At 31.9% G+C, this 13,749-nt stretch overlaps 1 protein-coding gene across 2 annotated transcripts in view; it reads right to left on the reverse strand.

The window, feature by feature from the left end:
* Window positions 1-8,499: 8,499 nt before the first annotated feature.
* LOC107455051 (translation initiation factor IF-2) overlaps window positions 8,500-13,749 on the reverse strand; it is a 35,826-nt gene continuing 30,576 nt past the window's right edge. For both annotated transcript variants that reach the window (XM_071178771.1, XM_043045453.1), the window contains exons 7-8: window positions 12,998-13,201; window positions 8,500-8,625 (exon numbers count right to left, since the gene is read on the reverse strand). In XM_071178771.1, the coding sequence (XP_071034872.1) occupies window positions 8,582-8,625; window positions 12,998-13,201 (248 nt within the window). In that variant the 3' untranslated portion in view covers window positions 8,500-8,581. The remainder of the gene's footprint in view (window positions 8,626-12,997; window positions 13,202-13,749) is intronic.

Raw genomic sequence — 13,749 nt, forward strand, 5'->3', positions numbered from 1 at the left:
TTATTTTAAAGTAATGCTTTATATTAAGCTTTATTTTCAATGAAACTCTAACTTGTTTCAGCATCGTATCTGTCAGTACATATTTACTTTTGTCTTTTCTTGCATTTTTCGTTTTTTTTTTTTTCAAAAATATGTTTTTCTTCAATAAAAGTTTTGTTAAGCTAATTTTTCTTTGTTAGGCAAAATCTTAATTTGCAATACATCGCCTAATTTGCATCGATATTTTTAAGTTTACAAAACCTACCGTCATTCGGGGCTATTTTGTGCAGGATTTCGCAGTTTTTGAACTTCGACATGTAAAAAAACTATGTTAATTCAAACTTTAGTAAAATTTATTGATATTATATTCATAACTGGACTCAGGCGAGTGAATTTGATCAATATTGGCATTATTTGTATGTAATATTTGCGAATAATAAGTCAAAACATACCTTGCACAAAGTAGCCCCCAAATGGGGCTACTTTGTGCAGCGATAGGAATTCAGTTTAATAATCATGTTTTTAGTAAAATATTGATATAAAATTGCTAAAAAAGTTAATTGTTGACATTTTTAAAGACAAAAACATCAAGATTTGTAAAGATATTAGTTTGAAAATAATTTTCAGCGTTAAAAAACCATTTTTTTTGAAGAATTTTTTCTTAAAAGGAATGTTTATTTCAAAACATTTGAGTTTAAACAAAAGGAAACCATATACATTTTTAGACATTGAAATGGATGAAATTTTAAAAATAATAATTATTACATATTCATTAACATTTATAATATTGTTAAATTTGAACATAACATCCTTGAATGAACATGACAGAACTTGCTCTTCAGTTTCTGTCAAAATCACCTGATGTCCTATAAAATATATTTTCATGTGTTAAATCATTTGATTAATTCATTGGAAAAATCCTTGCGGAAGAAAAATAATAATGTACCAGGAAGTTTCACGTGTTTCTTGTGAATTTTATTAGAGATAGTATTTCTGTGGATTTTGTACTTCCGAGAAGCTTCTGCAATCGACATACCACTAGCAACTGCTTGCAAACATTGTTGCAGCTTTTCTAAAGTGTAATCACGGTAGTTTCTCGTTGCAGGTATTTTTTTATAAAGTCTGACTATTTTTCTGTCGAAAAAAAAACGAATGAAACTTTGCACAAATTAGCCCCAAAGTGCATTTTTTTTCATTTTCCGTTTATTTGTTATTAATTTTCAAATTTTTTTTAACGCTAACATGATATAATTGTTTATTAATATATAAATAAAAAATTTTGCACCTACGACAATTGTTTTATCAACGTCTTTGCATTTCACAGCTAAAGTTTCCACGCACACTTTTCGACATCCGACGTCCTCGGAAATTAGTTGACATTGGATGAACGAAACACACTCTGAGATTGTTTTAAAATTCGAAAATTTTTTTTTAGTTATGGAAGAGACTTCTATCTTCAAATTCCACACATTTTTAACGTGAAATAAATATAATACTGAATAGCAGCACTTGAAAAATGCCAAATTCGAATTTGCACAAAGTAGCCCCGAATGACGGTATGCTATCTTCTTAGACCATACAACAAGCTGGAAAGGGAAGCTGGAAAGTTCTATGGTTCATGCATGTGTTTGAGTGAAAAACGAAAGTGAAAAATAAGCCATCATATATTAAAATAAAGGATCTTAAAATAAAAAAATGCATACTAAGCAGATAAAAATAAAGTAAAATAAAGCATATCAAGCGTTATTCAGAAAAGATAATCCCAATTTCACCCTTCTTTTAGCCCGACTTCATAAATAAAGGTCGTTAGCAATCGAGGACATATTTACCAAAGAAAGACTACTAAGACTATTATTTTGAAAATATTTAATGATGATTTTTTTCTTAGTGTTATCAATGATATTCTTAAAATTTGATTTCATGTGAGACAGTTAAATTCTTAAGGCTTGAGTATCTTGTCTAGCTCTGAATCAGTTTTTAGTGTATGAAAAAGTTGGAAATAAATGGAAATTATGGTTTTCGTTGATACGAAAATGTAAAGGAAATTCATAAACATTGAGAATGGTAATCAATAAAATTTGAATTGAGAAGTTCAATGGGAAATTGTTGTGCAATTTTTTATTGCATATGTTTTTATTATTGGGTACTTGCACTTCAAGAAAAATAAGATCACGAATACCCATACATGGGACCCATGTCGCCAGCACCAGCTGATCGTTTATAAGTATAATGGTGTGTTAAAGTTGAGCTAAGTTTTTAAACATTAATTAGAATGATAATTAACGTGAAATTAAATTAAATGCCGTGCCGTATCGCGCATCAAAATTGCTGAAATATAATTCTTTATCGTGTACGTCTTTTACGTTACTTAGTTTTATTATTTGTTTACATATTTTGTTGTAACCGTGATATATTTTTGCTCTTTTTCTTGACAACTTCGATGCATAATTAACTTGTTTATGTTCTACATGGTTTCGTGCCTTTTTTATGTTAAGTAAGAAATGTATAGTGAAAGAATTGAAATATTTGTGAAAGAATATAGAATGTGTCATTTAAGAGAATTGATACTTGACGGGCTTGATTTACTTCAAATAGAATGGAAAGAACAGTTGCTAACTTAAAGCCACGTTTCAACAATCAATCATGATCGAGATATCCTCAATATGTCACTTGCAGGCATCTCATTGGATGCCTGCGAGTTACGACTGTGTAAAGCATGGCATACGCTAATGCTGCGATTCGGAAGCCAATCAGGTTTGACACAAACGTGACGTCGCTTACATGTATACAATTAAACCTGATCCGAAAATTGATTCCGCGTGAAACCAATCCTAATTGCTGTACCGTTAACTCGCAAAGCACAACAAGACGCCAAGGTAACATGATATGACATTATTTACAAGGTTTTCCTTAAAAAACTTAAATATATATTTTTTAAAATAATATTGAGGTTAAATGGAAAGTGTCTTTGTCGAGAATATGAAAAAATAACATGAATTTTGAAAACACTATGGTACAAGTTTAACCTTTTTTGGCAAAAAATATATCAACTGAATTATTTTTTAAAAAAAGATGAAAGCGTAAAAATCATTAAAATAGTATACAAAAATTAAGTGTGTTTTACTTTTAAAAATTGCATGTTTTCATTCAAAAAATGTTTTCTTTTTCACAATCGCTCTAAATTATAAATCTGATTATCATTTTTTCTTTTTTTTAACGAGAACTTTTATAGAAAAGTGAGGTTTTATGTTTTGACCATCTATGAATAAGTGTAGGCTTTAGTTAATATTGTTGGAGTTATAGACGATGTCATTGTAGATGTAGTCATTGCAGTCATTGTGGACGATATTAAATTTGATCCGGATTCTTCTACACGCAGTTTCGGCAAAGATTTTTTTCTCTCGTTGCTTTTTGCACTGTCAATTTTAGCTTTTCAAACTTAGCTACTTCAACAGCTGGAATTACAGTTACATATATGTTATTTTACAACAGTCGTTGAACAGCCAACCCAATTCCGGGTTTACGACCGTTAATGTTCAACTCCGTAGCCTTGCAATTTTGACCCCAATCCAGAAGACAAGGAAACTCCCAGATCAGTACCCCCAGAGGTATGCTTTGTATAGGAACATGGAGAACTTTGAGACTCGACAGATTTAACGTGCATCAGTCACCGTTTACAACACTTTGGCCGTCTGGGATCGAACACAGGACCTCTTGAACATTGGCCCAGTGCCCTACCAACCAGGCAATCCCGGACTCATAACTGACATTGAAAAATATAAAGTGAATTAGTTTTTTAGTTTCGATAAAGTAGGCTAACTATTTAATTCTTTAAGAATACGCTAAATATACAAAAGCACCGGGGCAGTTGGTGCTATTTTAGTCTTCATTAGATTAATAAAAAAAAATTTAAGAGCTGCCGGTAATGTGCAGCACAAAAAAGGTGAAACAGTCGAAACCTTGTTCTTTAATAAAATAACTATATCTGTCCTTCTCGGTGGTTTTACATTATTAGTTTAAACAAAACATGTTTTCAGAAGTTCGTCCCATCAAAATAAAGGTTAATTGCATTCATTTGGCATGATGCTGTTTGCTTGAAATAAACTCATTAATTTACCACACTTAAGCAACTATCTCTGGTACGCATCACTTTTGAGGCACCGTGGAAAAACATCTTTTCACACTAACTATATTAAAACTGTGCTGGATCAGTTACTACTGTATTAACAGGTACCAAGTAAAGTAATAAGATAGTACATTGTTCCTATATTAGTATATTTGGAACCTATCACCAATTACCTTAATATCAGTAGTGCCTATCTAAGTATATATTTCTCTTACACGACGACAAAAAAAAGCCTCATTACAACTCCCCGAATGGCAATGCTGGAAAATCGACCAATGATTGCCGCTAAAAATGTCACATGCCAAATCTAGCTAATGTGGCTCAACATATAGCGATTTTAAAAACGGAAACTGAATCTCTTCCGAAATTCACCCTATCACAGGGATGGCGAACCAATGGCACGCGTGCCATTTATGGCACGAGACACAATATTTTGGGCACGCCACCGATCATAGTTGTAATTACACTATGAATTGTTATTACACAAATGTTATTACACTATGAGGCATATGTAACAATTAAATTAAAATTCACAAAGGCAAAACAAAATAATAAACAATTATTAATAAAAAAATTTACAATTAATGCTAAAAAAGCAATTAATAAGGATAAAAAACAAGCTAACAATAAATAACTAGTAAAAAAATTTGACAGTCCTGCTTAAACTAATATCTTACAACCTAATATAAGTTATTTGTCATCTAATCTGCAACAACAGAAGTCACACTGATGTTACTTCACGCGTATAACTGAGACATGGCACAATGTATTTATTTTCAATGTAAATAAAGAGTTTTGAGTTGATAGTATTTAGTATTATTATTTTCCCAATAATCACGGAGGCAAAATGATTTGACGGCACGTCTATGACCTCATTAAACAATTTTTTAGAAAAAATGGCACGTTGGTGTATAAAGGTTCGCCACCTCTGCCCTATCAGCTGCAGCAATCTCATACTATAAAGCCAGGCAGAAGTGAGTAGTCTTTGTCGATAGATCTCTATTTTAGTATTTTGTCGAAAGCGCTTCTTTTCACGAATTTATATATTACGAATTTATTTGACGATTTTTGATTTATATCACGAATTTATTTGTTTTACTAGAATTTATTTGTTTATGCAGGTTTTTCCATTGCAATTCACTTATTTCAATTTTTAATAGACTTAATTATAGCCAAAATTTTAACCTTTTTAAAGAGATATCAGTTTTAGAAATTTTATCTTAAGATTTTATACTATAGCACATTTCTAATAGGTTTAACGAATTACATGTCATTTATTTGAATTCAAATTTATTTTAATGACTTAGTATTTACTAAAAAGATGTAATTTTTTTTAGAAAAAAAAGTTGTTATATGGATTTGAATGATTTTTTGAATTCTTAGAATTTTGTGCATTTGCAATGTACCTAAGTTAGTAGCGAGCGAAGCAAACCATATAAGATTGCGTAGCCATTTTTTAGGGTTGGCGAGCGCTAGCGAGCAGGGGGCGCAGCCCACTAGTTACCAAAATAAATTAAGCTTCATTGGGGTCAACAATAGTATGGCGATTTTTTACGTTTCTCTTTAACGAATTAGAACAATTTCCTCATCAATTTTGCTTTTTTGTACATAACATATTACTTTTATGTCTATTAGTACCTATTTTATTTGATTTTATAACTGTCGTTGAACAGTCGATCCAATTTTGGGTTTACGACTACTAGTGTTAAACTCCGTAGCCTTGCAATTTTGAACCAATCTAGAAGAAAATGAGCCTCCTGGAGTAGTTTCCCCAGAGGTATGATTTGTTATGGGAACATAGAGGACTTTGTGACTCGACAGATTTAACGTGCACCAGTCACCATTTACTACACGGAGAGTCTTCGGCCGACGGGAATCGAACCCACGCCCTCATGGACATGGGCCCAGTGCCCTATCAACCAGACTATCCCGGCCGTATTAGTACCTATTACCAAAATTAATTAAGCATAATTGGCACCAATAAAAGTTATTTCTAGGCTATTTTTTACACTTCTCTTAATAATGAATTATTACCATTTCGCCATTGATTTTGCTTTTTAGTTCATAGTTTATTTTTTTACTTCAATTAGTAACTATTACAAAAACTAATAAAACTTGATTAAAAACTTCATTCGCTTCAAAAATATACAAATTGGAAAATATCAGTCGACATGCTTCAAGCTCTCAAACATAGGTACCCATTTTTAATCAAATAATATCTTACTGTTTCAGTTTCTGTGGATTATTTATTTAATTAAGCATCACTTTACGTTTCTTCTAAACGAGTTAATACTATATATCCATTAACTTTGTTTTTCAGTACATAACTTACTTATTTTTCATTTGTTGATTTTAAATTATTTAATTTTATAGTTTTATAGAGTCTCCTTTTCAAAAAAAATTACTATAAGCAAAACTAGTGGTTTGGTACATTTTTGACGAATTTTGCGAATTACCAATAACTAATTTTGTGACGAAGTTCGTTTATGTCCCCACGTTTAGGTTAATCATTCAGCTTATCTGACATAAAGAAAAATAAATAATTTAATACCTAAAAACGATATTTTTGAACAATTTTTGAAGTCTGAGCCTAAAATTGCCCCTTTCAGCTGCTGTTGGAATTTCAGGAGGATAGCACAAACGGTTCTGTAGTTATAAGAAAGACAGATACACAGAACAAACTCTTCATTTTAGTATTTTATCATAGATTAATCATGCCAGTTGGCGCTACTGTTAGAATTTCAGGAGAAAAGCACAAACAGTTCTGTAGTTATAAGAAACACTGATACACAGAACAAACTCTTCATTTTAGTATTTTATCATAGATTAATCATGCCAGTTGGCGCTACTGTTAGAATTTCAGGAGAATAGCACAAACGGCTCTGTAGTTATAAGAAAGACTGATACACAGAACAAACTCTTCATTTTAGTATTTTATCATAGATTAATCATGCCATTTGGCGCTACTGTTAGAATTTCAGGAGGATAGCACAAACGGCTCTGTAGTTATAAGAAAGTCAGTACACAGAACAAACTCTTCATTTTAGTATTTTATTAATCATGCCAGTTGGGGCTACTGTTAGAATTTCAGGAGGATAGCACAAACGGTTCTGTAGTTATAAGAAAGTCAGATACACAGAACAAACTCAGCATTTTAGTATTTTATTATAGATTAATCATGCCAGTTTAATACTAAATATGAACAAGCAAACCCTAGGGTATTTTTCTTATTCAGTGGTTTATTCAATGCAAATTTTGTATTTATTGGAAATTTGAATTTTGTATGTTGATTAAATTAAAGAGAGAGATGAGAGAGTAATGGAAATACTTATGTTTCCGAAAAAAATAGGAAGAATAAATAGGAAGATCATAAAATAGGAAGGAAAAATAGGAAGATCATAAATCTTAGAATAACAATGAATTGTTGAAAACGGAGTAATATTATAACAGATGAAATTTCTTTATAAAAAAATACCAAAAAAAATTACCACGTGTGTGCTTTAAAAATCAGCTACTAATAAAGATGATATCTTGCAGATTAAGGTATTTAATATATAATAAAGCATCTAATTACAAAATTATGTGCATGTTAGTCAACAGTTCTAATGTTATTTCGTTTCTGTTTATTGTGCAATATTTTAAGTGTTTCTCGAAATAGTGAACAGTGAATAAATGTAGGTGCCCATTTCGTAGCGCTTAAAACATGTAGACCCTTAATTCCAATTTGAATACATTTTTAAGCGAATGAAGTATTTAAATTGAGTAATTCACATAAGTGTTTGAATTTGCTTAAATTTTTCTGTAATATTTAATTAAGAATTCTTATTGAAGATTTCTTTAAAATCTCTTGTTTCTACGTTCATTTATTTTCAAATTAGATACTGAAAGCAAGTTATATCTTAACTTATGGAAGCCAGTATACTATCGTGCAATGGAAAAATTAAAGTGAGAGACAAAAAATTCTAAATTGAGATTTTTATATATTTGGCCCTTTGTATAATTTTGCAACAAAAAAAACATTTTTTGGAAATAAACTTTGTTTCATGAGTTTTTTATGATGGCATGAGCAAGCTTAAGAAAATAGTTGTCAAGCCACTTTTCTCGTAATTTTTCGTGAAGCACTAACGTTGCACGGCTGAATGTGTTCGTAAAAGCGATTTTTACCTACTAATATGAAGAGTTATTTTCATAACGAAAGGTCGATTGAACGACGATTTACACAATTACGTGCTATTTATTGCTACAAAAATATTGAGTGATTCTAATTAAAGTCTTCAAATTTCTTCATAAGTTTTAAAGCATGTAAAAAAAAAGAACAAATAAATAATTATAAATACCAAAGTAGTACTCATTCTTCTTACTGCTTATTTTCAAATTTAGAAAAAAAAAACGCATTTCCTTAAAAATGTGATAAAATTTATTATCTCTCAAAATTTGTACATTGATTCCGTTAAGAAAATATCTTCAGGTATTGATTCAACTCGAGGACACAGTTTCATTATTTGAGCCATTTCCTGAAACTGAAAAAAAATAATTTTAGATTACTGAAGAGATACAGAAATAAGTTCATCAACTTCTATCAATACAACTCACTAAAATTTTAAAATCTACCTCCAGATCGATAATAGAGAAATCAGCGAGGCTAAAGAATAATCCAGTGGCTATAGAATTCTAAAACTTGTTCCTATTGCCCAGGAATGCTACATCTGCATCCGAGGCGGAAAGGGCCTTTTTTTCCTTTCAAATCTACAATTGATCCCGATTGCAGATTTGAAAGGGATTTGAATTGATTTACTTGTGAAAGGAATTGAATTGATTTACTTTGAATATAGATATATGTTTTCGACTATACTGAAGTTTCTATTATCAAATATCAAAACAATACGCTGTTAAGTTTTTTTTTAGACACAGATCAAAATGCGTATTTAAAAAAGTAGACACCGTTTAAAATGCGCAATTAAGAAAATGGACACAGTTCAAAAAGCACCTTTGCAGAAAATGGACGTAACTCAAAATGCGTACTTAAGAAAACTGACACAACTCAAAAGGGGCATTAAGGAAAATTGAAGGGTCGTGGTAACTCAGTGGTTTGAGAATCGAACTCCCGTCAGCAGCGGCCGGGGTTCGATCCCAGACTCCGCTAAGACCCACCGAGTACATTCGATGTACGTGCTTGTGAAATCTGTAGAATCGAAAATCCTGTGGTCGGTCACTGAGCAGTACTATGAGTACAGGCATCTTGAGGAAATTTCCTTCCCCTTCAGATCTATGTCTAAATTGAGGGGCCTCACGAATGAGTAGTACTGCCATCTATGCATGAGCTTATGATCTATGATGTACTTTCTCCCTTGCGGTGCTCTTTTCTCAAACGAAAGGTGCTCCTTACCGACTTAATTTACAAAAGGCCAATTACTGGCGTGCTTAGCTTGTCCAAGAGTTATTGGAAACAACAATGAGAAAATTGACTTAGAATTTCAGTGCGTTTCTTAAAGCAGTCTTATAAGTATTGTTTTTTTATTTATATTTTTCTAAATTATCTTTTAAATTATCCAAATAAACTCGTAATGTAATAACGTCCATTTGCCTAAATCACACTTGCACTCTTTATTAATGCTATTATCAACAGATTTTGATGGTTCATAGTTCCTTTCACAGGGTTGCCTTCGATCTCATAAATTTATTATAGTAATAATAAGCATTCGTGAAATTCTGGTAAGAATTTCGCTTTTTAAATACCACTAAATTTTTTAGATGAAAAATATTTCTTTCAACGTAATGGAGGTCAAAAATATATTGAAATATCGGCGTTTGATTTATTTACGTCACCCCATTAACAGAACCACTTCCGTGGCTACGTTATTTACAATATTCGTAAAATCCGTGGCGGTAAGTTTTTTTCCTTTTTTTTAATAACCGTTGTTGAACAGCCGACCCAATATTGTTTTTACGACTACTGATGTTCAAATACGTAGCCTTGTAATTTTGAACCCTATCCAGACTACAAGGGAACTTCTGGATCAAATATTAGGAGAAATTTGCCTTCGTGGAGGACTTTTTGATGGAACTAACCCGCATTTGCGTTACATGAAGACCACGAGAACCTTCCACGGCTAGCCTGACAGCAAGAGGACTCAAACCCGTAATCCGTCTACCACTGAGGATATTTCACGTCAGCACTATGGTCAGTGCAAACCGGATGCGGATTCGTATTGACTAGCCATCGGTGGGATTCGAACCCGCTTCACCTCATTGGAAGGCGAACGCTCTATCCCCTGAGCCATCACGGCTCCGTGGCGGTGAGTTAAGAATTTTTCCATATCCTCAGAGATTTTCTAGAAAAATGTTTAGTTGTTGTTGTTGTTGTCGTTTAACAAGTGCAGAAAAGTTAAAGTACAAGTCAAATGGGACCGAAGGCATGGAGCACAGCCCTGGGCACATCTCCGACTTTTTCGGTATAAAGGGTGTCATGGCAGCAGTTGAGGTCGATGTTGAAGAGGGTCGAGGCAATAGAGATGCCTTCGATACAGCTGAGCACCAGGGCAGTGCCATATTCTCAGTGATTTTTTAGAAAAATATTTAGTTAAATATGTTTATTGGTAAATATTTACACGTATATCCACTCCAGACGTAAATTAGTTCGCAGGGATTAAAAAAATATGCTACTCTGAATAGTTTTTGCTTTAATGATCGGAATTTTTCACTTTAATGTTAATAGGTTGAAGCGTTGACCTCAAAATATTTTAATTTATTAGAGTTAACTATTATTTAAGTTACGGAAAGACACAAAATCGCACTTTCTCCGAATATACTCATCTTTTACTCGGCGGATTGTGACTTTTGTCCTCCAAAATATGGAATGCGGGAGGGAGAAGTACGGGAGCTTTATTGGAGCTTTGGAATGATGTTTCTATTTTATCTCATGACAGAGAAGGGGATAATTTTAATACTTCTGCTGCCCACTATGCTGAAATGTTTCGAACTCATAATTACACTGGTTTGTGCAATTTAATGGCTACCGGACATACTCTAAATTATTGCTGAAATTCATAAGAAAAAAATCCATAACGAGACAAAGAAATTTGACAATTTCGCGGACATCACTTGAAAATTGTTAGACCTGAAATCAAAGTATGGAAAAAGCCGCGAACAACAGCCAGACGGTGAAATTAAATTTTCATTATTCTATTGTTTAAAACTAATTGATGTGTTAGGATTGAGGGAGAGGTAGAAGATTTAAATAGAATTAGAATATTTAAATACAGTTGCGCTGTGCATTTGTCTTGTTTAACGTCAAAGTTTATCATTTTGAACTGGTCACTAAAGGCGACAAGTTAAATTAATAAAACACAAGTTTCGTTCAAAAGGAAATGATAAATATAATAAATTATAAAATATAATTTACATGATTTGTAAGCCGTTTTATTTTGAGGAACACAAGATAACAGTTTTTATTAGTTTCTTTCGCTTTTATTTCAACGAAAATCATAATTTGGCTAATTTATTTCATTTTCAGCTTATGTATTTACACCAAAACAAATTAATAACTTAATTAGATATAGTTCCAGGAGTACGAATTCTTCTGACGGATATAAAACCTAATTTAAGGCTACTAATGAACAAAACTATGAAACAATTCCATTCCTCTTACTAAATATTTAAAAAAAAATACTTTAATTGGTTTATTCATTTGCATTTGTTTTATTCCACTTACTTTATGTACTTTATTTTACATACTTTATTATGTAGAAAGACGGGGTTTCGCCAAAAGAAGTTGAATCCTTTAGGGCTCCATAGCCAAAAACATTTGGGAACCATTTCTCTAGATTTAGGCGAACAATTATCAGGAATAATATCGAAGAAGTCCACCAAGAAATTTTTTCTGCGCACCGCAATGCTCCACGTCAAAACTATAGGATTGATAGAGTTCGAAAAATAACTCTGGTTCAGCATTCTATTGTTATTCTCATATTTAAAATTAAATGTTAAGTTTATCCGATTTTGTTTATTCACTGAAGTTCGTTTAAAGTAAACTATTTAAAAATCATTGATTCAAAAAAAGGATTTTTTTTTTCAAAAAAAATCAGAGAAATAAATAAATACTGTTCAAAGGTAAATTTACGTGTTTTCACTGTGCAAACAAAATAAATAATTTGATTGAATTTTACGAAACATAAAAATATCATAGAAAATCATGATCAAAAAGTGAGAAATCATTAAATAGCTTAGAAAATATTCATCTTCTTGAATTACATTTTATAAATTTTTTATCCTTTATATCTAATAATATTAATAAACTAATATTATCGCTTTTTAACGACCGACAAATATGTACTGTTTGTGATTTTTATGGTTGATGTTTATGGTGCATGGCTTCAGAACATTCTTTACCTGATCAATCTCGATAATGACCAGCAAAATTTTGATAAAATTTCTTTTTTGATAAATTGTGGTACTTTAATCGGTAATATAAGTTAAGGGTTGTCATTACAAAACACCATATTTAGTCATTAAGTAAAGCATTCCCGCATCAGCCCGTTGTTAGGTTAAGGTTCCACAATTTCGTGATTGTGGCAATATGGTTATCACTGCGCACAGGACGCCATTACTTTCCAGACAAGCTAGTATTTGAACCTGGGTGGACTTCGAGCAGCCACTGGTAATCAAACCGCAATTCTTCACAACGTCAGTGCAGTGCAATAATCTCTGAGCCATCGCTCTCATATTTAAACATTAGCAAAACTTAATTAAAATTTGTTTGTTCCAAAAAATCCTAATAAAATCTTATAAACAATAATATTTTTTATATGTGAATACGCGCTGAGTCCCACAAATTACACATACGTTTCAAATATTCTGCAATATTGCATTAAATGTAAAGTATCATAGTGGTACCTATACTTGGTTCTATGCATAAAGGCACTTCAGATGGTGTCCATGTTCCGTCAGGCGTGCACTTATATTCTTCAGGGGGAGGTTTCTCAAACTCTTTATCCTCTTTGCATTTGATTTTGCATGTCGTTCCATTTTTTGTATGAGTGCATACCCATCGAATCTTGACATTTCCAGCCAACTTCCTGATGTCACAGTTCAAGAAGTCTGAAAAAAACTAGCTCTTATCAGTTTTGAAGGTTTTTTTATTTCAGCAAAAATAACTAAATCTTTTAGTAAAATGAGTTTTTTTCCAGCTGCAGTTATTAAATAATCAGTGTAAAAATGTCGTCTATTGTCTTAATTTTTTGTTCATAAATTGTTCAGCAGCTTTTTGCTGTTATAAGTTGAATGTCAGTTCAAGCTTTCAGTTAGAAATAAAAATCATGATTTGGATCTCGAACTTGATAGAACATTTTGGCGAATATGAGCAGCTGGTGCACTTCAAGTTTTTGTAGCTTGCGGTTCACTTGTTATTAAGGTACAGAGTTTACCAGGTCTAGGTTTTACACTCACTGCTAAATATGATGAAAAACACGCGAAGTGTGTTTAACATTGTGTGTTTTACATTTGCTACAACTATTAAGTTACCAAACGATTTTTTAAGGGTTGGACTAGTTTGTATATTAAGCGATTTGTATACGGAAGAGCTTAAGAAAAATTAAAGTATGACCGGATATTTGATATCCTACCATAATTTTTCCAGTCTCTCAAAA

The sequence above is a fragment of the Parasteatoda tepidariorum genome, chromosome 3 (genome assembly GCF_043381705.1).
Source record: "Parasteatoda tepidariorum isolate YZ-2023 chromosome 3, CAS_Ptep_4.0, whole genome shotgun sequence".
In the NCBI taxonomy this organism is placed as follows: Eukaryota; Metazoa; Arthropoda; class Arachnida; order Araneae; family Theridiidae; genus Parasteatoda; species Parasteatoda tepidariorum.